The following is a 26,914-nucleotide window of genomic DNA, read 5'->3' on the forward strand; positions in this document are numbered from 1 at the left end:
AAATGGCTGTTCTAGCAGTTTGTTCTCGCTGAACGATGTGGCTTGGGGCCAGGTCTTCTGTAAAGCAGATTTGAGCATTAGACTAAGAGAGTTATCCTCAGAAAGGTGTTCTGAGAAGGGCTGCCAAAAAAGTTGAGGCTTAAAAAAATGTAAGTAGGAGTAGTAAGAGGAGACTTTTAGTGGGCAACTTTTAGCGGGCATTTGACTGGGTCTTGCTTTCCTCCTGGTAATAGATTGCTTGGCTATCTACAGATGCTTACAAGATGAGAAAATTGAAGTAGAAAAAAATTGTTGTAAAATGGATTTTGGCAACAGAACCCTCTGCTCTGTTAAAATTGTATGTAGAGCCCAATTTATACAATGATAAAAAATAGATGTGCCTTATTATTTGCAAAGATGTGGGAAAAGTTGGAACTATCTTGCACTATTGATGGGAATGTAAAATAGTACAGTCAGCCACTATGAAAACAGCATGTTGGTTCCACACACACACACACACACATATATGTATAATTACCATATAATTCAGCAATTTCATTTGAGTATACACCCAAATGAATTGAAAATAGAATCTCAAAGAGATAGTTTTACACCCACGTTCATAGCAGCATTATTTACAATAGCTAAAAGTTGGGATGGCAGCAACTAAAGTGTTCATTGATGGATGAATAGATTAAACAAACTGTGATATAGACAGACAATGAGATACTATTGTCTTTAAGAAGGAAGAAAATTCTAACTCATGCCACAGCATAGATAAACCTTAAAGACATTATACTAAGTAACTTAAACCAGTTACAAAATGGCAAATACTATATGATTTTACTTATATGAAGTACCTAAAGTAGCAAGTTAATAGAATAAAAAGTGGAATGATAGTTGCCAGGAGGTAGGGAAGGTTAAATGGTGAGTGATTGTTTAATGAATACAAACTTTTCAAATTTTGCAAGATGAAAAGAGTTCTGAAGATGGATGATGGTGATGGATATACAACAGTGTGAATGTACTTAATGCCATTGAACTGTACACTTAAAAATGGTTAAGATGGTTATGTGTTTTTTACCCCAATTTAAAATAAAATAAAAACAAACTAAGTGCTTCTATTGAAGTAAGGTCTAGCCAACCAGTAGCTCTGTATCAAAGTACTGTATTTTAAAACTGTTGAACAAGATGTTTCCTAAAACCTCTTTTACATTTTTCAGTTTTAATCATGGTAAAATCTGTATTTGACATTCCTGTGGACTTTTTGCTACAGAAAAGCACAAAACGTTTTTCTTAGGAAAATTGCTTGACTCTCAGAAGGAAAAATATATCCGTGTGCTCCCCAAGGCATTGTGCAGAGGTTATATCATATGTCTTGGAGTCCATTATGCTGTAGCTGTAGGATGTTGTAGGGTAGCATGCAATAAGTAGCTTTGAGAAGTGGCTCTCTAATGATATACTAACATGCTGGGCTTTGTATTTCTTTCTTTCTAGGTTTTCTCCTCAAGTTCATATTCATTTATACCAACTTATAGAAACATCCCTTCCACATTTGTCATTATGACTATAGTAAAACTATGGAAAACAAAGATAAAACTGTAACATTCCTAAAACATATACTGTGCACATAGCCTTTAACTTGTAATGTTTAACACATGACACTGTATCACTTTAAACAATATCTCTTCCTCTTATTTGTCCCATCGAATCCTCTCGCATAATGTTTTTTTTCATGATTTCTGTCACTTATCCTTCCTCTTTTTGATTGCTAAATACATAATCTAAAACATTAGATTGCAAACTAGCCTCAAATTGGCTAGAAGCTTGGGAGAACTACTCTGAAAACTTTTTATATAAACTCTAAGGAAGTCAAATTTAGAAAAATCTCAGCTGCTGGACTTGGATCCCATTAACCACTGGTCATTTATAATTAATATTAATAAATGGCAGATGACACATGTATATTGCTTAACTAAAAATGTGTGTGTAATAGCAAATTTTTAAAAAGTTAGTTAAGACCTTAAGGACTTGAATATATGTATCGGAATAATGAAAAGAACAAAACTATCAACATGTGATCTAGTATCTTCTAACTACAAGCACCTAAAATTACAGAGGAAACAGAAGTATTTTTAACTCATCATATTAAACATTGTATTGCCATGAACCTCTATACCTTTACACTAAAATGCCTGTTTCACAAGCCTATATTAATCTGGACAATACACTTATGAATCATTATAGATATACAGATATAAATATATATATACACACACACATTCACACATACACACACCTAACTGTTAATCTCCTAGTCTAAAACCAAATTGTTTAATATATATGGTTTTTATAATCAGAAAGAAAAAAATAATTTCCAAATGCTGAGTTGCTTTAAATCCTAATGTTCCATAGAGCCCCACTAAATAATATAACAGCTGGCAGGGATTTATTCATCTCTAGACACTAAGGAGTTAGGGCACAGTAGTTCAGTTACCTGGTTATATAATTCTGGGAATCCATATGATGATTAAAATGGAAATGAGACCTCCAGTTATTGCAATGAAGGTAAAATGGTTTTCCAGGGGAATTAAACTTGGACTCAAAATTACCTTACAAAAAGCCAAAAGACAGAAAAATTCATTCGCTTGGGTTATATGTCCTTATTCAACCATATCCATTACCATAAGCATATTAACATAAATTCTTTCCGATTGGACTGTGATTTAATAATATTATTTGTTTAATTGTTGGCAATTTTACATAATTATCTCACTTAATTCTTTAAATATTCCAGGTATATATGCATTATTGTTATCGACTGCATTTTAAAGATGAGGAAATTGAGACTTTGACTGTGAGTAGTGAATTTCACACTCAAAGACCAGGACTCACACCCAGACCTAATTCTGAGTCCACTGATATTTCAAGTATTTGAGGCTGATGAAAAGAGTATATAACTACCTTAAGAATGCCAGTTAATAAGTAAGTTAGTCAGTACTAGAACCTAAATCTTTTGTCAATCTGATCTTTCCATTCTATCTTTTTCAACACTTTTGCCCCATGTTCAAGATGATCATTTATTTCTAATCATCTGCTCTTTTCTAACTATACTTATCACACATGAGGCTTTGCATCAACCATTATTTCTTGTTAATGATACTATCATTGTTGAAAAAATTGAAAACCTCTTTTTACCACCAAATCTGCTTCATCTTTCTGTTGACAACCATTCTGTTATTCAAAGAACAAACTTAACTAGCAAATTGGCCAGTGATTTCCTCTTTTGCTTCAAATCATACTGATGTTTTAAAGCCAAATAGTTTTCACGAATTGCCAACATCGTATTCAAATGCACTAAATGGTTATGTTAGTGCTATCATGTTGTCTAAACAAAGGCGCTGTCAGTCAGTAAGAGTCAGTGACCTTCAGGTTGTTAAGTGGTTTGTGCAATTTTCACAGGATTATGTTTAAATATAAATCCTAATAAAGAATCTCATTTAGCTTTTTAAAAGGTTGTGAAAATTAATACTTAATCCAATTTCTATAAAATAATATTGAAGACACGAAATAAAATTTACTAAAAAATGTATTTCAAAGGTTTGCATTTTCTGCTCAACTTATGAAGCATATGTGGTCTCCTAAATGCTGTATGAATCATTGGACATGTCAGACACGAAGCAAACTCCCCACCCCAGGAGGCTTCTCAGCCCGAAGCAAGCTGAAAGTGAGTAGAGTTCCAAGAGGGAATACAACATGCATGTGCGAGGAAAGCAGATGCAGCATGACTTTGGGTTTGTTCTTTGGGAACACACAACTATATGGAAAAATACATGCTGCTCCCAATTGCTGTAGACATCTGCTGATGGCACGTGAGATTGAGACTAGGGAATGGTGCAGAATTTCTCCTAGAGTATTGTAGTTTAACTTTGGAAGCAAGGGGAACTGGCTGTTAACAGAATACGAGTTTCATTCTAACATGAAAATTGCACAGCATGTTCATTCATGTGGACACACAGTGGGCGTTAAGCTATTTCTTTATAAAAGCATGGGAGGATTGATTTCCTTTAGCAGTATTGTTTGATATCTATTTACAGTTTAGTTGGTTGTCAAACATCAATCCACTTCTAATAGCATGTGTATTTGTGATACCTTGCTCGTGGCAAAGGCTTAAAAATTCAAAGAGGCTTTTAAATACTTTTTAGGCATGAAATTGAGCTCACAAAATAAGCTCGATGGCAAATTAGTCAGGAACACATGGATATGTTTCGTTTAAATTGTATACAGATTTTCAGAATTAAGATGTGGTAAAACCTACTAACAGTCTATTAAGCCTTCTAAGGCACTTGCAACAGAACTAGAGCTTTGCAAATTCAAGGTTGGCCTAATAGAAAAAAGAACAAATTTGTGTTTGCATTTTAGCATTGCCTGAGTATTTTTACAAACAGTTCATTTAGCATAATTTTGAAATGGTGGATATGTTCTTATCAGAGGACTAAGAAGTATGAAGAGAGCAAAAGAAACATGTTTAAAAAATCAGGATAATAGATCCGTTAAGAAACTGCTTCTGTGCTAGCTTTTATTTTGTTACCATTGTCCTATGGGAAGATAGGACTATCTTTTCGAGTTGGACTCGAAAGTTATAGGACTATAACTTTTCTAGTTGATCTCCTTGCTACCATATTCTCTAGAGCCACTAGAATGGATCTAGTCTTCTTCTGTTTCCTCAAAGATTTAAGTATGTGTATGATACACAGTTATTTATCACTTCAATAATAAAATAATTGAAAGTAATTGTATGGAGTCATAGAATTGAACATAGTCACCAACATATTTTTTTTTAAGTATTTTATGGTCTATTTGTGTTTCTTTTCAGTGATATAAGAGATTTACATTTGAATTACCCAAGAAAGTTTTCTTAGGGCAGTTCAAAGGGAAGTCTAACAGAAACAGTGTTTAGGTTGATGGAGAAGCTTTCTACCCTTGGGCAGCTTTCTCTTAAACTTTAAGCTAACCATGGAATCATATGGGTGAGGAACTCTTAGACTTCTTTCATTTATATCCCTGACTTTAAGCATAGATGCATGAAGATCTATTTGATTTTAAGACTTTTTAGTGAATAGGTTTTCAACCTTACTTCAGTGCAAAAAGGTGATTTTCCCCAGCTCATCAAAAGCTTTCAATGCTCATTCTCTTTACATTCAATAATTCATGTGTCTCCTAATGTATACATTTTCCCAAATTAAATGTAATTTATTCATTTATATTTTTTCCTATATTTGCCCTTTTGTCTGTCTTAAGTTTGCCCATTTGTTTTATTTTGGTTATTTGTCTAACTTAGAAAATAGAATTCCCTTGTTGAATACAAAGTCCTAAAGCATATTATTTAGTTTGTGTTTCAATATTCAGCATCTTGCTGAATAGGTGACTACTTCAGTTATCAAATAATACTACCTGGCCATATCGGTTTTGTTCATATATGAGCATAAATTATTGGAAAACTTTATACTTTTGGATCATTTACATCTAAAAATCATAGTTTGTTTCAATATTAATTTGCTTAAGAAATCCTTTTTCTCCCTGTCAATATTGCAGTGACCAATTTTAGCACAGTTGTGGCAGTTCCTTCCAACTCATAAATTACAAATTGATGGGCTTAAACTGATTTTGTTATTACTCAGCCTCATTTCTGCATCTTAAGACTAGTCTCATTCTGAAAACTAGTAAGAAGAGATCTAATATCAAACCTGGATATTCTTAAAGCCTGGATTCTTTAAGACTGGTTCACCAAATTTTATAATACCAGTAAATGTGGACACATTATATTGAATAAGGGTATTGTTAGCCAAATTCTCTCTAAGATTCATCTTAAATTGTTTTCTTATGAGAATTGTGTATTTATCATTTTAAAAATCACTATTATTTTAAAACACTTAGAAAGTGACTATCTGAAAATGATATGCCTTTGGATGCTCTGTAATGTTAAACAGACCCAGACATAAAGACAAAAGTAAATTCCAGGGTATTTTTTTAGCTGTGGAATCACCATAAAAAGGGGTTTTTGACCCTAATGTTACCGTAACATTGTCTTCAGCATTTCATATTTAATTACAGTAGATTACTCACCAATATAATAAATATAGATTTATGAGATACTTTAATGTTCTAAAACAAATGAAAACCACCCAAGAGGAACCTCACCAAACCTGAGGTTGTCCAGATTGCATTGACTAAGATTAAGTGAAAGATCATTCATCTCCAGAGGTCACGCAATTAATCTCAGAGTGGGAGTTAAAGCAATGACTAAGCAGAAAAGGAAGCCGAATACAAGTTTGTAACAAACGGAGCTGGGGCTCCAACATCAAGGAACTTGTGATTTCCTTTTTATTTTATTTATTTATTATTTTTTTGAATAGACCTAAAACACTCATTCCTTACTACTGGTTTCTTTGGGTCCTAAAATTCTGCTTGGTTGGGTCAGCTCTTTTCCATGACTATTTTTGATATGGTCAAACAAATACAAAGAATAAGTTTTTAAAAAACTACAATGGGTTTTCATGTCTAGGGAAACATGACACTTCATTTTATTGTCAACAGAAAGTAATTTAGGATGAATGTATAATAATCCAGTATTTGGACAATGAAAAAGCTCAAGATACACTTTAAGGAAGACATATTATACTCCAGAGTTTTATAATTATTTAAATTCAAATAAAAGTCAAAGTTATCTCCATTTAACTCAGGTGATACCTGTTGCAAAATATTGAGGAAAATGTTTGGCTGTCATTCCGTGAAGCTGAATCTTTATACCCTTGCTTGATAATCTCTACAATTCCCTGTGGCAGCAAATTTTTATTTCTAGTAAACACAGCTTGTTTTTTCCTTCACCTTATTGAGATTCCTAAACCTTGTATTTTAAACCAAGAATAATTTTGAACTTGATCGTTCCTTACTGCGAGGACTTCCTCCAACGAGGGTGAATTTTGACCCATGGTTAGCCTGCCTTTGGAGTTTATGATGTGAAGTGCCACAGCTGATGGCCCATGAAAGAGACTGTTAAGTCTATTGCTCACATCAATATTCCCGCTGGATATTTTGCTCATTCCTTGGGAATTTCAAAGAATAACAAATAACCAACAAATCATCAAAAACTATAACATGTTACCCAATTCTTGGGCATAAGCCAATGAGACTAAAATCTGCTTAAGTATCACAAATGTGAATTCCCAGCATTTCAAGCTTGTAAACTGTATCCAACTCTCACCAACGTCTATTCCATTTCTTAGTTGCACAGAAGGGGCACATTCATCTGGTAACTGTCAACAATGAGGTTCCTTCCTTCTTGAACCCAGCTGGCCATACAAGCAGGCAGGAGTAGCATGTTTGACCCTGAGACAGCAGAGGGTATTGCCCTGTCGGGAAGACAACAGGGATGCAATGTAATCTGGAATCAATTTGAGATTAGCACCAGATGCTCCATGCCAGTAATAAGCACTGATCATAAGACTTAATTTCATATGCTATTAGAATTAATGATAAGGTATGAGCATAGTATGTCCCAAACTATAGGAATGAATAAGAGCAGAGTGAAAAACTGAAATGGCAAAACAAGAACAGAAGTTTTAAAATAGGTAAATTGAAAATATTTGTTTACTTTATTTTTATAGCTTGAGTAAAAGAATTGGAAGACAAAGGAGAAAAGGACTTGCAAGAAGCCAATTTTTTTTTTTTATGAATGTGTTTGTTTTTCCTCAAAAGTCAGTTGTAAATGCTCTTCAGGGAAGGGAGTCAGAGAGAGCCAAATAGTGGTCTTAGAGTTTTGTTTGTGTTATTATAGTTTTCTTGTTGTTTTTGCAAAAAGAGAATGGTGAAATAACTTTTGTCACGTTAGTATTAGTCTCATAATCAATGGAACACAGTCCTTTTTTGAGTCTTTCCTGAAATAGAAATGAGCATGAAATGAGCCTGGTATTCATTGAATATTAATAGATACATTTAGCTGCATGTCTAGGACTGTGCAGTATATGAGATATCCTTTACTAGTCACCTTGAATTTAAATATTGAAATGTTAACTAATTATATTTCACTTTATAGATTTTTAAGTAGTAGATTATATATTATAGTTGGCAAGGGGAAACATTGTATTATTTGGCTGGACAACAGCTAATGATATCACAGACAACTCCTTGAGATTCTCTGAGTTCTACACATAAGCTTCTTAATTACTAAACTCAACAGAATACGTGTCTTGAAGCAGCTTTAACATGCTTCCTATTTTTTATATAATTGTAAAAATAAAAGACAGGTTAAAATGATTAATATTGGCGCAAAATGGTTTTAGGTACCCCTTCAAAGATTTTCCTAAAATGATTTGTAATCTGGCAAATAAAAATATTCTCCACTCCATAAATATGCTCAGTAATAAATCAGAAGTAGAATATCAATTTCTATGGATTTTCAAAGAAAAACATGCTGGGTTAAGGGCCAACATGATATAACATTTATTGCCTTGTATTACATTACATACACACACACACACAGGCTTTGTGAACTTCTATAAATGGAATCAATAAAAATATGTGTATATAAAAAATATTGTTGTAGATATCAACTATACTTTTATATTATACTTCAAAAATATGAAAATATTGCTGAGAAAGGACCATCTGTGTCTTCTCACATATAACTTTTCTTGATTATTTCTAGGAAAGCAGACTAAACATACAGTTCTGACATAATACAGCATCCCATTTTGATTTCTGGTTAGCTCAGAAGGCTTTACCCGCCGAAAGAAGTCTCTGAAAAGGGCAAAACTCTCTGACCTCAGGAGGTTCTGATAGGAAGAACTGAAGCAGTGAACACCCAGAGGAGAGAAAACATGGGAATAAATTCCCCAAAGTTCTGTAACCACAGTGATGTGGGTGCATGGAGGAAGACATAATTTCATTCTTAAAGAATGTCCCTGTTTTCACATTCTTTCATTTGTCTTAAAGTTGATTTTGCAGATGATAGAGTCCAGATGAATTTCTGCTTAATAGGAATTCTTGTTCACAAATGGACAGAAAAATATGCCAACCATATATGTAAAAATAAAGTGGAGAATACCCAAGCATAACATAATACCTTTCTCATAATTCAACTAATAATCTACCAGATCATGTTTAGGAAAAGGAAATTTTTGCTTCTTGTAAGAATTAGATTGAGAGTAGAGAATTAGATTGAGAGTAGAGGTATAAACTTGTAATAAAAATTATAATGTGGTTTCTTTCTGATGCTCTGCTTCCTTTGATTTATTAGTTTGCATCTTATCAATAAATTCAATTTATCCAAATTTGGTGGAACAACGTTTTCAGAAAGGAAATTAAAGCTTTTATGTACTAATATTCTGTGTAGACAAATTAGATGCTGCTCATAACCAAAATGATCTCATTTAGTTTACCCTAGAACATTTGAATAGTGGGATGAGGGTCTTTAAAACTGTTTTGGACATATGTGATCTGAAATATAAGAAAATCATTACAAAGTTGGGTTTGTATTAGTTTTCTGTTGCTGTCATCACAAATTACCAAAAACTTAATGTCCTAAACGACACAAATTTATTATCTTACAATTCTGTAGGTGAGAAGGCTGACATAAGTTTTACCATGCTAAAATCAAGGCATCAACAAGGCTGTGTTCCTTTTTGGAGACTCTAGGGTAGAATCCACTTACTTGTCTTTTCCAGGTTTTACAGGCAACTCACAAACCTTGGTTCATGGCCCCTTTCTCCAGCCTCAAAACCTCAAGTGGCAGGTTGAGTCCTTTTCACACAGCATCTTTCTGACACTCTTCTGCCTCTTCTTCCACTTTCCACTTTTAAGGACTCGTATAATTAAATGGACCAATCTGTATAATTTCAGATAATCTCTGCATCTCAAGGTCAACAGATTCGTTACAAAGATATTCAAATATCTATGAGACTCCTTTGGAAGTTCATAATTTCATGGGAGAGTTGGTTGTAAACAAATAAATGCAAAATTGACAGATATGTCCTCTGGAAATAGAGGAGATAAATTATTATTGGCTCTTAAAGGCCAAGTAGAATTTTCCAGCTAAAGAGAGAGAGAGGAACTTTCCATTGAGAAATAGCATCAATAAAATCACAAAAACAAGAAAGAGCATGATGTGATCAAATTATAGGGAGCTATGTAGTGTGACTGAGCAAAGGCAAATTAGGGAAGGAGGTGCTGCTCAATAACATAACCAAGAGTCAGATTTGGAAGGGCCTTCTGAGCCACGCTGAGAACTTTGGGAGTACAGGCACTGGGCAGATTTAAAAACAAACAAAAAGCAAACAGGAATAAAAGACCAGCCCTCTGCACTGTAAGAAGGTAACCTGACAGCAAAGTGGAAAATATCTGGAAGAAAACAAACAAACAAACAAACAAAAAACCTGATCTTTGCAAAAATCATTCTAGAGGTTCTAGAGATGACAGAGGTTTGAACTGAATGAGGATAAAGAAGGAATGACACATTTGAAAGATATGCAAGAACTAAGTGGGTTAACGACTTTCACCAAACATCTTAAAGGGATTAAGTGCTCCTCAGATTTTACCCAAACCAGATTAAGGCTGTTCTAGTTTTAAAGGTGACTTGACTCACTCAGCTGTTTTATAGTTTCATAGAGACCATTTATTATCATTACTAATGATTTTTATTTTAGGGATTATAATTTTAGAATTCTTTTCATTTTCAACTACTTATATATCATTTGTTTCTCATACCTACTCCAAATAGTGAAAATAGTAGGAATTATTGATTCTATTTTATAAATGAGGCAAACAAAGCACAGAAAGTGCTATACTTAAGGTCACATTGCTGATGAGTAATTTAGCCAAGTTTAAAATGCACATTTCCTGATACCTATTTCAGATATTTAAAATTTAATGCCCCACTTTTTTTAAGCACACATTTTAAAAGATGAGGTCCTGAGAGTTTAAGTAATATCCCCCAAGGATAGACAATGACTAAATAGCTTGGCAGAAAATCAAACTTGGATCTTTCTAACTTCAAAGCCCAAGGTCATAGCAGCTATACATTACTACATCCCTCCTCACCTGGTGGAGAAGATCAGGGAAGAATTAACAGAGAAGTAGCCTTTAAAATGTATCTTGAAGGACGTAGGTAGGTAAGGGGGGGATCTTCAAGATACTTAACAACTACTACAGTAAAATATATAAATATAGTAACCCATATATAAATGTGTTAAATATATTATCATACATAGATAATACAACTGCTTACCAGGTGTTGTTAGCAGTAGTGCAAATCATTTGTGAGGTTATTCAGTGATGCCTGAAAAGAGTTGCTGATTTTTAGAAATCACCTGGTATTGTTTTCGGTTTGCTAGGGTTGATTCATACGCCCACACCCAGACCCATTCATACTCAGGGAAGGCTTCCTCAGAGACATTTTGTGCTTAACTCCTTAAATCCTCTGCAGTTTAAAAGTTCCAGCAGAGTTTGTAGGATCCAAAAGCGTGCTTGATTAAGGGTGGGCAAGATGTAATGGACAAAAAAGGGATTCACCTTCCTCTCCCCAAATTCTGGCATAACAGATAAACAAGTAAGTCAATCTTACTTCTGCTTTCCTTCAGTATTTTCACTCCCCATTATTTGTAGTCACTCCGTGACTACGACTCTTTCTTCTAAATATTCTCTGGAGATAAGGGAATGGCTTATATACAGTCATTGATCACATATCCCTGTTTCTACCTGTCTCAGTCCATTTTTGTGTTGCTATAACAGAATACCTAAGGCTGAGTAATTCATTCAAAAAAAGAGGTTTATTTGGCTAACAGTTCTGCCAACTGTACAAGAAGCATAGCACTAGTATCTGACTGGTGAGGGCCTCAGGATGCTTCCACTCATGACAGAAGAAAAAAGGGAACTGGCACATGCAGATCATATGACTAGAGGAGAAAAGAGAGAGTGTGTGAGACAACAGAGAGAGAGAGAGAAGGCACCAGGCTCTTTTTAAGAAGCAGCTCTCTGGGAAACTCTCTCATAGGAACTAATATAGAGTGAGAACTCACTCATTACCATGAGAATGGTACCAAGTCATTCATGAGGGACCAACTCCCATGACTCCCAAACACCTCCCATTTGGCCCCACCCCAAACATTTGGGCTCAAATTTTAACATAAGGTTTGCAGGGTCAAATATCTAAACTATAGCGTTACCTTAACTAGGTCTTATGGTACATAGGAAGTTTACTCACAAAATAAAAAATATGGGATATTTCAAGCTCTTTACCTCTTTAAAACTTTTTTTCTATCTATTTCGTCTGGCCTTCTTATTTCCAGGGTCACTTTATTTGATTCTTAAATACTTCAATTAAATGAGAAATATTTATTTTAGAGATTAAGACAGTGTTCTTAGAGATTGAGTAAGACAGTGTTCACTCTTTCAGGAATTGTCACATTTCCTTTAATTTTCAGCTCATTTGCTTAAGCCTTTCCTAAGACTTTCTCTTCCCATTAATTGCATTGCACATAACATCTGCTGTCCTTGCTACACCCTCTTAAATGGAAAGTTTCATCATACTACCCAATGGTCCTTCATTTTGGTGGCATTCCACTGAAAGCAAAATTCAATGGATTACAACAAAAGCCACAGTTATTCGAAACTCAAGGGGAAGTCAGGCTTTTGAGACTGTGTAGTACCACTTCAAAAGAGGATACAAAAGCCCCAAGATCAGGCGAGATGGGCTAGATTCATATTTCATGACTTTAAAGGAAGACTACATTCTCAACTCCACCAAATAAAGCATCATTTATGCTTGCTATAGAAGATAATTAAGGAAGACAAGGCTGTTTTGTCATCTTTCAACTTTTGACAACCATCCCAAGTCCTTTCCTCTCTTCCTCTATTTCTCTTTTATTTGTTCCTCTTCCTGATCACCTCTTTTTCTCCAAACAAGCTCAAAAACTTTTTGGTAGGCCACTGTTTCCAGCTCTGGTCTAAGAGATGGACTCTGGTCCACATTCCCAACCTCAGGGAAACTTTGAAGTCTTCAAATCACTAAAACTGTCCTAGAACTCAAATGCTTTCTGGAAACAAGAGAAGAGAATGGAATTCTTCCTAACTTATCTGTTCCAACCTGGACTTCCTAATGCCATTTCTTGAAACAGCTTTAGAGATACTCTAGTTATTCATCATTGACTTGGTCCCAAAGGACCAAACAGGACAAATCAAAATGATATTCCTGAAAACATGATATAGCTCTCTGGAGTTCACTGTAATCTCTTGAAGCTGATATTGGAACAGAAGTAGCTAACTGGGCGAGTACTCCCCAATAAGTGGGACTTATTAAGACAGGTTGTTTGGGACACTGGGTAATCACAGCGTGCCTGCATATGACAGCGTAACACCAAAGCATGTCTGTCTATGCCTGTCCTTCTCCAACTTTAACTCAAATTAAGTCATGGTCAAGAAATCAAGAAAAGGGAACAATATTTTTCTTGTTCATTTAATTCATTCAACGAATATTTATAGACTCACTACTGTTCTCAGGCTCTTGCCAAAGAGAAAGGAGGAGCTACCACAGTCTTTACAGCAATAGTAGCAGTGCTTATTAATGTACCAGGAATATGGGCCTCATATGTCTCCCCTTGTGCACAAAATTATGCTAATAGATCAGGGAATCACTGCTGGAATCTCCCAATACTATCCATCCCACCTGTATTAGTGCATTCTCACACTGCTAATAAAGACATAACTGAGACTGGGTAATTTATAAAGGAAACAGGTTTAATTGACTCACAGTTCAGCATGGCCTCAAGAAACTTACAATCATGATGGAAAGGGAAGCAAATGCATCCTTCTTCATATGGTGGCAGGAAGAGAAGTGCCGAGCAAAAGGGGGAAAAGCCCCTTATAAAACCATCAGCTCTCATGAGAATTCACTAACTATTATGAGAACAGCATGAGCGTAACCACCCCCGGGATTCAATTACCTCCCACTGGGTGCATCCCACGACACATGGGGATTATAGGAACTATAATTCAAGGTGAGATTTGGGAAGGGAAGCAGCCAAATCATATAACCATCCTACTCCAAAATAACCAGTCCTGTGAATTGCATTTCCTTTTCAATAATAGGTAAATCAAAATTAAGGTTGAATTTCTATAAAGAGTAAGTTCTTTATATTTGCAGTTGTTACTACATTAATTGTTCTTCCTAATACCATGAAAACTGGAAACAAAATTCAATATCACCTTAACAAATTGCAAAAGGGCCTAGAAATATCAATTAAAATTAGTAGATAATATATTGGGTTGCATATAGGGACCCAATCAAACGAGAGAAGGAAACACACTAGTTAGTAGCAAAGAAAGAGGAGTGAAATCTACTAATGATAATGTTAACGTTGGGAGGGAAAGTCTAGGCATAGGAGGTTGACTATCCAAAGAATGAAAGTAATTCTTTGATCTCTTCTGCATTAATCAGATGCTTATTAGAAAGCCATATTCTATTTTCCTCAGGACATTCTGAGAGTTTGTGAAGAGAAAAAGTAGATAGGGTACAAGTCTTAATATGCTACATGGAAAATACGGTTGAAAAGAAAAAGTTAAAAGTCATATAACTTACAGAAATCACTAAATTGAAAGATTCAGACTTCTAAAGAGCTCTTGTAAAAGGATGACACTCTTTTCAGAATCATTAAAAATTACATTGGACACTTTGGGAGGCCGAGACGGGAGGATCACAAGGTCAGGAGATCGAGACCATCCTGGCTAACACGATGAAACCCCGTCTCTACTAAAAAATACAAAAAAATAGCCGGGCGAGGTGGCGGGCGCCTATAGTCCCAGCTACTCGGGAGGCTGAGGCAGGAGAATGGCGTAAACCCGGGAGGCGGAGCTTGCAGTGAGCTGAGATTCGGCCACTGCACTCCAGCCTGGGCGACAGAGCGAGACTCCGTCTCAAAAAAAAAAAAAAAAAAAAAAAATTACATTGGAAAACAGGCTGTCTTAGAATCGATACTTAAAGTTCACCCCCAAAAAATAGAACTTTTCTGTCAGTGGTGGAAAGGGACCTATAAATAAATATGTGCATATACATTTATATATGAAAATATATACACACACAAACATACATACACTTTTGTTGCTCATGTCTATACTTCCAAACCTACCCTCATCAATCATGATAGAGAAAGCACAGAGAAAAGCTGTAAAATAGATACAATAAAATCTTACTAATCTTGCTAAATTACAGGGTGGATATTTCTAGATTAGTTAACACTTAACCTCCAAACAAATTTTAAAGATGATTAAATCAGTTGTATTCCCTTCCAAGTACCATATGTAACCACTGTTGATGAAGTAATTATAAGGAGCTACCTTGATGATTGTGGAAATGGATGTTGAAAGTATTTCTGATTAATAGACATTTGCTTCAACAAATAGAATGGGAGAAAAAGTACTTAGAACAATCTGCATTACCTGCTATAGATGAAATACTTCTCTTATCATATATTATGGGTAAAATTTATCACAGATTTTAATGTAGTAGAGGTTGAGTGGGGTTTTCTATGTTTTTCAAACTAGTTAAGAAACCATTAGTTTGAAGCCAAATCTGCAACAAAAGAAGAATGAGTAAAATCCTGAAGCATAGTGAAACTATTCAAGAACATGTTTGAAGATGCATGAAAATCATCTTTACATATGTAATTAATAAATAGCTGAAAACATTAAACCATCACTATAAACATGTGTATTATCTGTGGCTAAAATTGCATGGAGTGGGACACATGATACATAGAGTAGTACAAATAAGAAACTGGAGTCATTTTTCCCCACATGATGTAATTCCAGATTAAAGGTACATTTTTCCCTATAGACCAATAAAAAGCTTCAGAGAAAGACATAGTGGGCTGTGTTAGAATGAGAATTAGACAGCATAGTCAACTAGTGCATAACATGATGAAAGAGTAGAATAATATCAAGATTTCTTGTATAATCAATCACAGCAAACATGTCAGCAAGTATGAGGCCATCCGCTCCTGTCCATACAACCCAGTAGACAATTTGAGTAAGGGAGTGAGTATAGTAGTGCCAAACACGGCTATCAACACTTCTTCTTTTTCTGTCTCAAAAGAACAAAATTCTAAGACAAACTCTTAGAACAAATGGAAATTTATCCAAATGAAAATCAAATGATAAATGCCCAGAGAATATTCTTTCTTTGGAATTCTTTCAATTCCTTAATTTAACCAGCTGGAATAAATTTTCAAGTAGCATTCTGCTCAGCCTTTTGAAATGAAGGACTTTTCTGTTAATTGGAAAGTTATATTCCATCAAAGATGAAGACAATGCTTTTGGCTTAGTGATTCTTAGAAAAAATAAAAGGCATTTGGTGAATATTTATCATAAACTGATTCCAGAACATGTATTTTAAGCACAAACGAATGAGCTGTGAGCCTACACATTTAACTAAAGAAAAATAGGGAAAATTCAAATACAAGTTTTATTTTAAACTCTACATAAAAACTAACTTTCACTATGCTCAGTCATGAAAGGAATACGTAAGATCTAACCTAAGATGATAGATAGGATTTCAAAGTTAAGTTAAGAACTTCTGCACTGAAGAAAAAAATTACTTATTGCAAATGAACTTTTAACCAAAAAGTAGTTGATTCAAGAGAAATAACCACATATAAAAGAATGCAAAATTTAAAATACTTAATATAAATTATAATAGCCTGCTAGCTTTTAAAATATTATACAATAAAATACAGAATATCCTTTACTTTTATAATAAGTAAAATTTGTAAACATTGCCAATATTTTAAAAAATCTTTGGGTACTTTCTCCCCGATCACTTTTAACTTTTCTTTTAATATAGAGCAGGAAGACATCCTAGTATGCAGTACCTAATACCTTTAATAGTTTCTTTTGGACTCCAGCTAATGGGCCTTTTAAATGGAAGCAAGGATTCCAGGCTGCGGTTTCAGGCAGCAGAAGCAATGAGGTGGAATGGAGTTAGCCTGAATGAAAGGGTCATGGAAACTTCTATCAGGACATTGAGTCAAAATTCAAAATTTCAGATTCTGAATCTTTAGTGGATAATAAAATTATTTAAACAATGGAGAAAAAAATCTGTAAAGGCCTATTGGCAATGGTCCATTTGTAAGGACGGTATTTAATTTGGCAAAAGAGAGTTCATTATGCTTAAAGCAGACTATGAAAATACGTATTCTAAAAAATTGTGATTACTGATATTTATGATGTTTGTTATAAGGTGAAATGATTTATAATAGGACTGCATTCAAACCTCAGTAGGATTTTAAAATTTTAAAGCTATATAATTTTTCTTTCTCTCTTTTAGTATTAAGTATAACAAAATATGAAAATATGTGATAATTTCATTAAAGTTTCAAAAATGTAATGGTAGTAGTCTAATGGAAAATTATTTCTAAATTAGATATAAATGATATATAATTTTCAAGTTACATATACATATCATACCTCTATATGTTGGGGGAGTGGAAGTACTAAAATATAGGCTTGTAGCAAAAATAAAAAGAGAATAGAGAATGAGATGGTGCTGAATGGTTCTGACTCAAAAAGTTTATTCCAAATGCTGTTAAGTTCTGAGTTAATTTCTGATTAGCAGCTCTTTCTTGCCCAGTAAGTTCAAATTTCCAGAGATTAAGAAAGTACACTCCAAATCTTTATTTTTATAAAACTCCTCTCTTTTAAAAAGTTAGTCCACAGCTGCATTCCTTCCTTGCCTCAGTAGCTGAAGTGACATAAGTAAGGATAGCATGTCACATTGTGCTCTACTGAGAAATAATGTGGAAGCAGAAGGGTGCTGTGGTTAGGAACCCTCCTTGTCCTCATCTGTAGAACAGGGGTTGAATAGAGCTTCTAGGCACCGTACTCTTACTTAGAAGTTGGTCTGGTACATATTAAAAGTAATGGCACAAACCACAATTATTTTGCACCAACCTAATAAAAGTGTGTGTTGAATTTTAGTTATAATTATTTTTACTATTTTAAAAAACAAACTATCCAGGTCATCTTCATCTTGATCTGCAGCAGGGTCCTAATTGGGAGCTGAGAATACAGAGAGGAGAAATGTAAATAGTCTAGCCTACGAAGAGGTTAAGAGAGTGAGGAAGGTTTCCCTGAAGGCCAGAGAATTCAACAGTAAGTCTGAGTTAGGGCAAGGGATCTAGAAACCGCATTTTAGATAAATGTATCCAATATATGGGATCAGGAAACATTATGGCGGGATAAGTGCAGGGGTGACTAAAAAGACAAGTGTGAGGCCAGCAGAGTAGATAAATAAGCAGATAAAAGTAGATAAGTAAGTAGATATCACAGCAGACGAGGACCCTGAGGGTCACGTTAAGAAGCTTGGGTTTATCTGCTTTCACCTCTTAAAGTTTATATTCAATGCCTTCCAATCATTATGTTCTTGGTTCTGAATTCCCAAAACAACATGATACAAATAGATTGCATCTCTTAAACTGGTTCTTTGAAATTGATATAACATGTTATTCCAATCTCCATATATTTTAATGATCAGAGCTATCTTTGTAACAGTGGGCTCAAGGTAATACCCAAATTAACAGCATTTAGTAAAGTATGTAATGATGTATCAAATTATTTTTCTTTGAATAATTAATCAGAAGCATCTTGAAAATTAAATAGAAAAGGCAATAGAATTCATGTGTAACCTACAGCATAGGTAAATCAGGTAGCTTTAAATTTCAATTTGGAGAAATTAAGTGTCTGCCTATTTATCAAAAAGCAAAAGACATTCGTTCTTTGATATTTTTACTATATTTGTTGTAAATTCCTAGGTTAAATTTACAGCAAGAAGAATAAGTTTTCTATTTTATTAAAACAAACAAAAGACAAAAGGTTTTGATGCATTTCTCAATTTACTTGGTAATAATATAGGCCTATAAATATGTATCTACACAATACATTATAATTGCCCCCAAAAAAGAAAAAAGTCATACTAAAGCAATTCCTCTTCCTTGCACATTTTCCCAGTGATATCTTAATTTAAAAAAACAGACCGGGTGCAGTGACTTACTCCTGTAATCCCAGCACTTTGGGAGGCCGAGGCAAGTGGATCACCTGATGTCAGGAGTTCAAGACCAGCCTGACCAACATGGTAAAACCAAACCCCATCTCTACTAAAAATACAAAATTAGCCAGGCATGGTGGCAGGCGCCTGTAATCCCAGCTACTTGGGAGATTGAGGCAGGAAAATTACTTGAACCGGGGAGGCGGAGATTGCAGTGAGCCAAGATTGTGCCATTGTACTCCAGCCTGGGCAAGAAGAGCGAAACTCTGTCTCAAAAGAAAAAAAAACAAAAACAAAAACAGAAAAGAACACAAGCTGGAATTTTTATTCTCCATACATCAAAATCAGGTCCAACTCTAGATTCAAAAATAATAAGATCAACCCTTTTACACCGTGAGTGCTTTATGGAAGGCATAAAGCCATGGGTTTCCGGTTGAATTTCATTCCACACCAAATAAAAAGAAAAATGTAATACTTATTTAATTGGTTTGAGTCATAGAATTCGTGATATTTAGTCCTCAGTCTGTAATGTGGAATACATTTTTAGCATTTGGGTAAAAATTATAACCTAGTTTGTCTTGGGAAGTGAAGTACTTACAGCTCAATGGCTCCCCTTAGTGACACTTTGCAAGAAATTCACAAAGCAGCAGCTTTTATGAAGACCTATAGACGGATTTTATCCAAACATCAAGAAAATAGCTTATATTCACAATTTAAGTGGTTCTCAATAAATGAATTACAGTTGCGATTCTAGGGATATAAACTCTTTTATTCATAACCTCATTATGTTTAAAGGATATTGAACGTGCTCTATGGTTTGCATTTTCACTTGGAATTTAAACATGTACTATATAAGTTAGGAAGAATAATTCAGGATCATTCTCTTTGTCATTTTTTACATGTTTATTTCTTCTAGTTCATATATGCACTTGAACAGATTTTAAAAAGATAACCTGCAACTAATTTAATTTATATCTGGGTGCCTATTCCAAATGTATCTAGTAAGAAAACTTGCCTTAAAATTAGTAGCTACAGTAAGTCAAAAGCTTATTTGATATTCATTAGGAAAAATGAAAGAAACAAAGGAGGAACCATGTGATTTGAAGTAAGTTTTGAGAGTATATATTAAAAGAAATTGGGTCTTCTATTGCTCCTCAGCTTTGGCCTTTATATGTGGTTGCACATCAAAATAAACTGGCAGGGGGAGGTGAACTTGTTATTGATTACAAGTTCTTGAGCCCCTCATAAGAACAACTGAATCATAATCTCCAGGGGTGGGATCTAGGAATCTGTATTTAAAAAAAATATGTTTGGGAACATTGTCTGCAGAAGGCCATAGAAAATGTTTATGTAAAAGACTGTATGTGTTTATACTAACAGAAAATAATTTCAGAATCTTAAAAATATCAATTATATATTCAATTATGTGATACTAGTATGCAACAAAATCTTAAATAAATATGGTTTTTTGGTCTACATGGAGATTTTAGCTACTCTTTCAAAAATTAAGGTTCAAAAACAAATACCAACCACTGACTACATTCCCTCTATGGCATCTTATTACTTACAGCAGTTTTCTGAAATAGGAAATAAGGTCACATGTCAGAATAGCCTATTGGCCTTTTCTAAACTCATCACAAAAACATCCAAACTCTGGCCTGCTATCTGAATTCGATACTTGCCCTTCTCTAGTTTTCAGTACGCTGGTCCTCAGGACAAACTCCCAACATGGCAATTGAAGCCCGTATATCTTTCCAGCTTCTCTGGGTAATAGTCTATATATAGACTCTGATCAAACCAAGGAAGTCGACTTTCAATGCCCCAGATTCACCATGTCCTTGCATGCCTTAGTGCATGTTCACTGCCTGGCAGGCACTTCTTCCCTCATCAGCCTAGTAAACTCTCAGTCATTCTTTTAGGCTCACCTCAAACATCATTACATCAGGGGAGTTATTTTCAGTCTCTGAAATCATTTTCAGTCTCTCTTCATGGAGTTCAATGCTTTCCCACTGTATCCCCAACAGGACCTTGTACACACCTCTATTTTAGCATTGGCATGTGACTATGATTATTGGCAGTCTCCATATCTCACTTATATGCCCAGGTTTTATCACACATTTTTGGCATGGAGTAGGGGCTTTGTTCATGTTTGTGCAAGGGGTTAATAACATTAGTTGTCATTTGTCCCATGAGTAACATATGCCAGGCACCATGCTAAGTGTTCTACCAGCATCTCATTTAATCCTTATGAAGTTTAGCAAGAAGTAAGGATTATTCACATTTTAGATATAACAGAGAGTTAATCCTAAGAAATATTAACAACTTGCCAGAGGTCACACAACTAGTTGGTGGCAGACCTAGAATTTGAAAACAGAGTTTTTCTGACCCTAAGGACAGTGTTCTTAAATGTGACACCATAGTGCTTCTCTGCAAGGGCTCAGATTGTAATTGACTGCTAATAGCAAGTTCTCTTTGATGTTTTCTACCCAAACACCCTCATAGCTAGAACATGAAGGGGAGATGAATGCTGTTTTAATCACTAGAATGTTCCAAAACCCAGTTCAGGCATGTACGTGCATGTACACGTGCACACATACATGAATATTGAATGAATGGCAAAGCACACGTGTATATGTATATACATACACATACACGTATGTGTATATATACACACACACGTGTGTGTATATATATACGTGTGTGTATATATACATATATGTGTGCGTATATATGTGTATATATACACACATACGTATATATATGTCAGATTGTCATAACTGGAATGCTTAGTTTGCAAAATTGCCTTAAAAAAGGTTGAAAAAAATATTAACCACATCAATGAAAAGTCACCAGAATAAAAAAGGAAGTCCCCTTTAATGAAAACCTTACAAAATTATCCCAAATTACACGTGATTTTTAATGGACTACAGCCACTCTTCTGTATTTCTATTTTATTTCTTGGACAAGAAGAAAATATATTTATGCAAAGGGTAGTTAGCATTTCCAACCACTAACACATGGCCTGTAAAAAAAAAAAAAAACATTTTTCTGTTGTGCAATAGCCCTCTGTTGAGCAGCAATAATGTACAATGTGATAGTTTCCTGTTCCTTTACTAGAGCCTTCCCTTTCACTCACTGCCCAGACTAGTTATTCCTTGGATATAAAGTTATAATACTGAGTTTCAATCTACTTCCAAAAATGTTTAGGCCTGTCTTAAGAAAGAATCATAGCAGTTTGCTAATAAGCAGAAATGCACTGCCAGTTGAGGATGTTGTCACAAGTGACTAAAAAACATATAAATCAATCTGTGACCAAGGAAGAAACAATACATTTCTTATGTGTCCAAAACATTATGGTTGGGATCACAGCTGTAAGATGTTGGACCGTCATCAAGAGAATAATGTCAAACACTGAACTTCTGGATGATTTCCACAAAAATAACATTTTGCTTGGGGTCAGTAGTTTTTATGGAACTTTGGAATGGTTTTCGCTGACAATTTTTTCAAGTTGAACTCAAACACCTCCAAAATGCTCCTCAATATGGAAATATTATGTAATCCAACCTTTGCAGCCATCTCCTTCTGAAAACTAAGCACATAGCATGAAAACTAGTATTTTTCCCTTTCTGTTTGTACAGTTTTATAAAATTTAAATTATGCTACGTGTTCAGAAAGGTAAACTTACTCTTCAGTTTTCCCTGTTTGGTTATTATATTCAAGTCAGCACATCAAATGTGTACTCATTAAATCCAGCACGGAAAGAAGGCCCTGATCCCTTCTGTAGAAATCTTATCAACCCAGCAAAATTCTTTTCAGTGAAAAGAATAATGGAATCGAGTAATCAGAATATAAGTAGTTCGGCTTAGGCCTAATAGTTGACTCTAATGTTGTTTGTTCCTTTCTGTATGTCTGAAACAATTTGCTTCACCCTTGGATGAATTCTGATTTTTGTTAATTGTCCTTTTAGATTCCAGAATTTGAAGGTATATTGTGCTAAACCCAACAAGGAAAGCTTTCATAATGTAACTGGAAGGTTTTATAAATACAATCTCATGACAAAGCTAGATGTGGCATAAAATCATTAATCCAAGGAGACCGTATTGGCGTTGTATACCTATGCAGTATTAGTAATACCACTCCCTAGGATTCTGTAACCAGAGCCCAAGGAAAGGAAAGCCAAACCACTGAATTCAGTATTTGCAGCCTACTTTGGGACATGAAAATATTTTGGTTCTCGCTTGCAAACAATTTCTTCAAAATATTTTTGTCAAAAGTGACTTATTTTAGAAAGTCTAATTTCAAATTTTAAATGGCCCAGTATGTGGGATCCATATTCAGAATTTGTCATACCTCAGGGAATAGTTGATTCCTAGTTTTTGTTTACTATAATATTGATTTGAATCTAAGTAATTTCTCATTGGGATATGTTTGTTTATGGATGTTACTAAAACCACGCCCTCGGACTACACTGTAGACTGCATATGTAAAAGGTGTACACGATAACAAAGCATCCAATTAATTCACTATTTAGAAATAAATAAAAGTAATCATCCAATTTAGTGCCAGGTTTATCTACTTTGATCAAATTATTCTCTTCTTTTAAAACTCCCAGCAGTTCTCCAATGCCGACAGAATAAAATCCAGTTCTTCAAGTGGCTCCCTGTTGGCTACAATAATACCTTTTCTCATCCAAACCTTTAAAGTCATGTTGATTCCACTTTTAAAAATTTCTCCTCTCATAATGTGAATCTCAGTTAAATCTATGCTTCAAACCCAGCTCCAGGTCAGGGGCCTGCATGAAATCCAGTATACATGCGATAAATATGTACTCATTTGCTGGATAGAGACTCAACCTGCCCTGGTAGCTTGTACCAGAGGGTTATTGATCAGTTATAGTCATCATCACCCTGCAAGTAGAGAAATTACAATCCAAATTAATTTCAACATACAAATATTTGTGTTAAAATACAATTATCTTGTTATTCATCCTAAATTATTATTTCTGCATTTGTTATGCAAATAAGTCCTCTTCTCTTAGATAGCAGGCAAATATCTTGACAAATTATAACTATGTAACTGCTACTTGGAAAAACATTAAATACAAAATGGTGCCTTAAAAATAGGAGCCAGATAAAAAAATCTCTCTTTTTTTTTTTTTTTTTTTTTTGAGATAGAATCTCCCTCTCTTGCTCAGGCTGGAGTGCAGTGGCACTGTCAGGGCTCACTCTCACTGTGGCCTTGACTTCCCAGGCTCAAGCAATTCTCCTACCTCAACCTTCTGCATAGCGGGGACACGGGCATGCACCACCATGCCTCATTGATTTTTTAAATTTTTTGTAAAGATAAGGTCTCACCATGTTTCCCAGACTGGTCTTGAACTCTTGGGCTCAAGCAATCCTCCCACCTCACTCTCCCAAAGACCTGGGATTACAGGGGTAAGCCACCATGCCCGACCAAAATATACATTTGAATAAATGTTTTCAACAGCAAGAAATCTGTCTAAAACTTTCCATGAAACATGCATAAATAACTACCATGTAAAATAAGTTCCAAACTTAGAAGAACAAAACTATTTGGATTTCAAACTGTCATATGTTAGTTGCCTTATTATATCATATATGTGCTTCACATTTACATTGTTTGGAATACACCACGGACTTAATAATGGTTGAATTATTTAAATAGTAGATATTTAACATCTATCATTATGATATATAATCTAAGGGAAATTTAAGTCTTTTTTAATTTAATTTTTTAAAAAATAGAACATAATTGAATGTAATTTTTAAAAGACTATCCTTTCATTTCAGGAAAAAAAGGAAGGGAGAGGAAAAGAAAAAAACCTAATAAAGGAGAAAGTAAAGAAGCAATACCTGACAGCAAAGGTCTGGAATCCAGCAAAGAAACCCCAGAGCAACGAGAAAACAAACAGCAGCAGAAGAAGCGAAAAGTCCAAGATAAACAACAGAAATCGGTATCAGTCAGCACTGTACACTAGAGGGTTCCATGAGATTATCGTAGACTCATGATGCTGCTATCTCAACCAGATGCCCAGGACAGGTGCTCTAGCCATTAGGACCACAAATGGACGTGTCAGTTATTGCTCTGTCTAAACAACATTCCCAGTAGTTGCTATATTCTTCATACAAGCATAGTTAACAACAAAGAGCCAAAAGTTCAAAGAAGGGATACTTTCAGATGGTTGTCTTATGTGCTTCTCTGCATTTTTAGAAGACAAGAAATTTTTGTACATATTATCAGTAGGCTATAAGATGTAACAGCATAATGATGACATCTGGAGAAGAAACATCTTTTCCTTATAAAAATCTGTTTTCAAGCTGTTGTTTTAAGAAGCAAAAGATAATTCTGCAAATTCAAAGACACACTATCCCTTCAAAACAAATAGGAGATCAGGGAAGAGAAACATCCTTCAAAGGACAGTGTTGTTTTGACCGGGAGATCTAGAGAATGCTCAGAATTAGGGCCTGGCATTTGGAATCATAGGATTTATCATCACAGAAACAACTGTTTTAAGATTAGTTCCATCACCCTCATCATGTATTTTTGTGAGAAACACAAGAGTGCATACCAGAATTGAATATACCATATGGGATTGGAGAAAGACAAAATGTGGAAGAAATCATAGAGCTGGAGACTACTTTTGTGCTTTACAAAACTGTGAAGGATTGTGGTCACCTGGAACAGGTCTCCAATCTATGTTAGCACTATGTGGTTCAGCCTCTGTTACCCCTTGGATTATATAATATCAACCTGTAAACATGTGCCTGTAACTTACTTCCAAAAACAAAATCATACTTATTAGAAGAAAATTCTGATTTTATAGAAAACAAAAAATAGAGCAAGGAGAATATAACATGTTTGCAAAGTCATGTGTTTTCTTTCTGAATGAGGGAAAAACAATTTTATTACCTGCTTAATTGTCCACCTGGAACTAAAAGGGATACTACTTTCTAACAAGGTATATCTAGTAGGGAAGAAAGCCACCACAATAAATATATTTGTTAATAGTTTTTAAAGTTTTGTTCCCTTTGTTTTATTGTTTGTTTTATTGAGAAATTCTTATTCTTAGAGACTCATGAATTAAGAAAGAGAATTCTGCTAACTCAGAGAACCTGGTTCCTATTCAATTCAGAATATATTACATTTCTCAGTAATATTTGTTTTTTGAATCCACCTTTATCTGAGCCTATGGAGATTTACTTACAGGGTACTAGGAGATATTTATTCCACTTTCTTATTTTAATCAACATTCTAATTATAGACACATGGGCCTCACTAACTGATTTCACTGCTCCCCCTTTATTGCTTAGAAATGAGCATAATTTCTTGTATGTCAGATCCCCCTGAATCTTCAACATTTAGTCTTTTCTTCTCTATATTTTCTTTTTTTTTTTTTTTTTTTTTTGAGACGGAGTGTCGCTCTGTTGCCCAGGCTGGAGTGCAGTGGCCGGATCTCGGCTCACTACAAGCTCCGCCTCCCGGGTTCACACCATTCTCCTGCCTCAGCCTCCCGAGTAGCTGGGACTACAGGCGCCCGCCACCTCGCCCAGCTAGTTTTTTGTATTTTTAGTAGAGACGGGGTTTCACCATGTTAGCCAGGATGGTCTCGATCTCCTGACCTTGTGATCCGCCCGTCTCGGCGTCCCAAAGTGCTGGGATTACAGGCTTGAGCCACCGCGCCCGGCCTTCTTCTCTATATTTTCTATCTGTGGATCTCTTTAGGGGATTGAAGTCACCCTAGCTGAAGGCCTCACCAGTGTTTCACAGAGGACACAGCCCACCCCTTGCAGGAGGAGGTACCTCTGAGCGTGCAGCACAGAATTT

General features: G+C 35.0%; 1 protein-coding gene across 1 annotated transcript in view; it reads left to right on the forward strand.

Annotated features, from left to right (window-relative positions):
* The window catches only part of RSPO3 (R-spondin 3), a 76,598-nt gene extending 50,495 nt beyond the window's left edge, over positions 1-26,103 (forward strand). The window contains exon 5 of the mRNA XM_025383096.1: positions 24,880-26,103. Within this exon, the coding sequence (XP_025238881.1) occupies positions 24,880-25,067 (188 nt within the window). The 3' untranslated portion in view covers positions 25,068-26,103. The remainder of the gene's footprint in view (positions 1-24,879) is intronic.
* Positions 26,104-26,914: the final 811 nt, after the last annotated feature.

Source organism: Theropithecus gelada, chromosome 4 (genome assembly GCF_003255815.1).
Source record: "Theropithecus gelada isolate Dixy chromosome 4, Tgel_1.0, whole genome shotgun sequence".
Classification (NCBI taxonomy): Eukaryota; Metazoa; Chordata; class Mammalia; order Primates; family Cercopithecidae; genus Theropithecus; species Theropithecus gelada.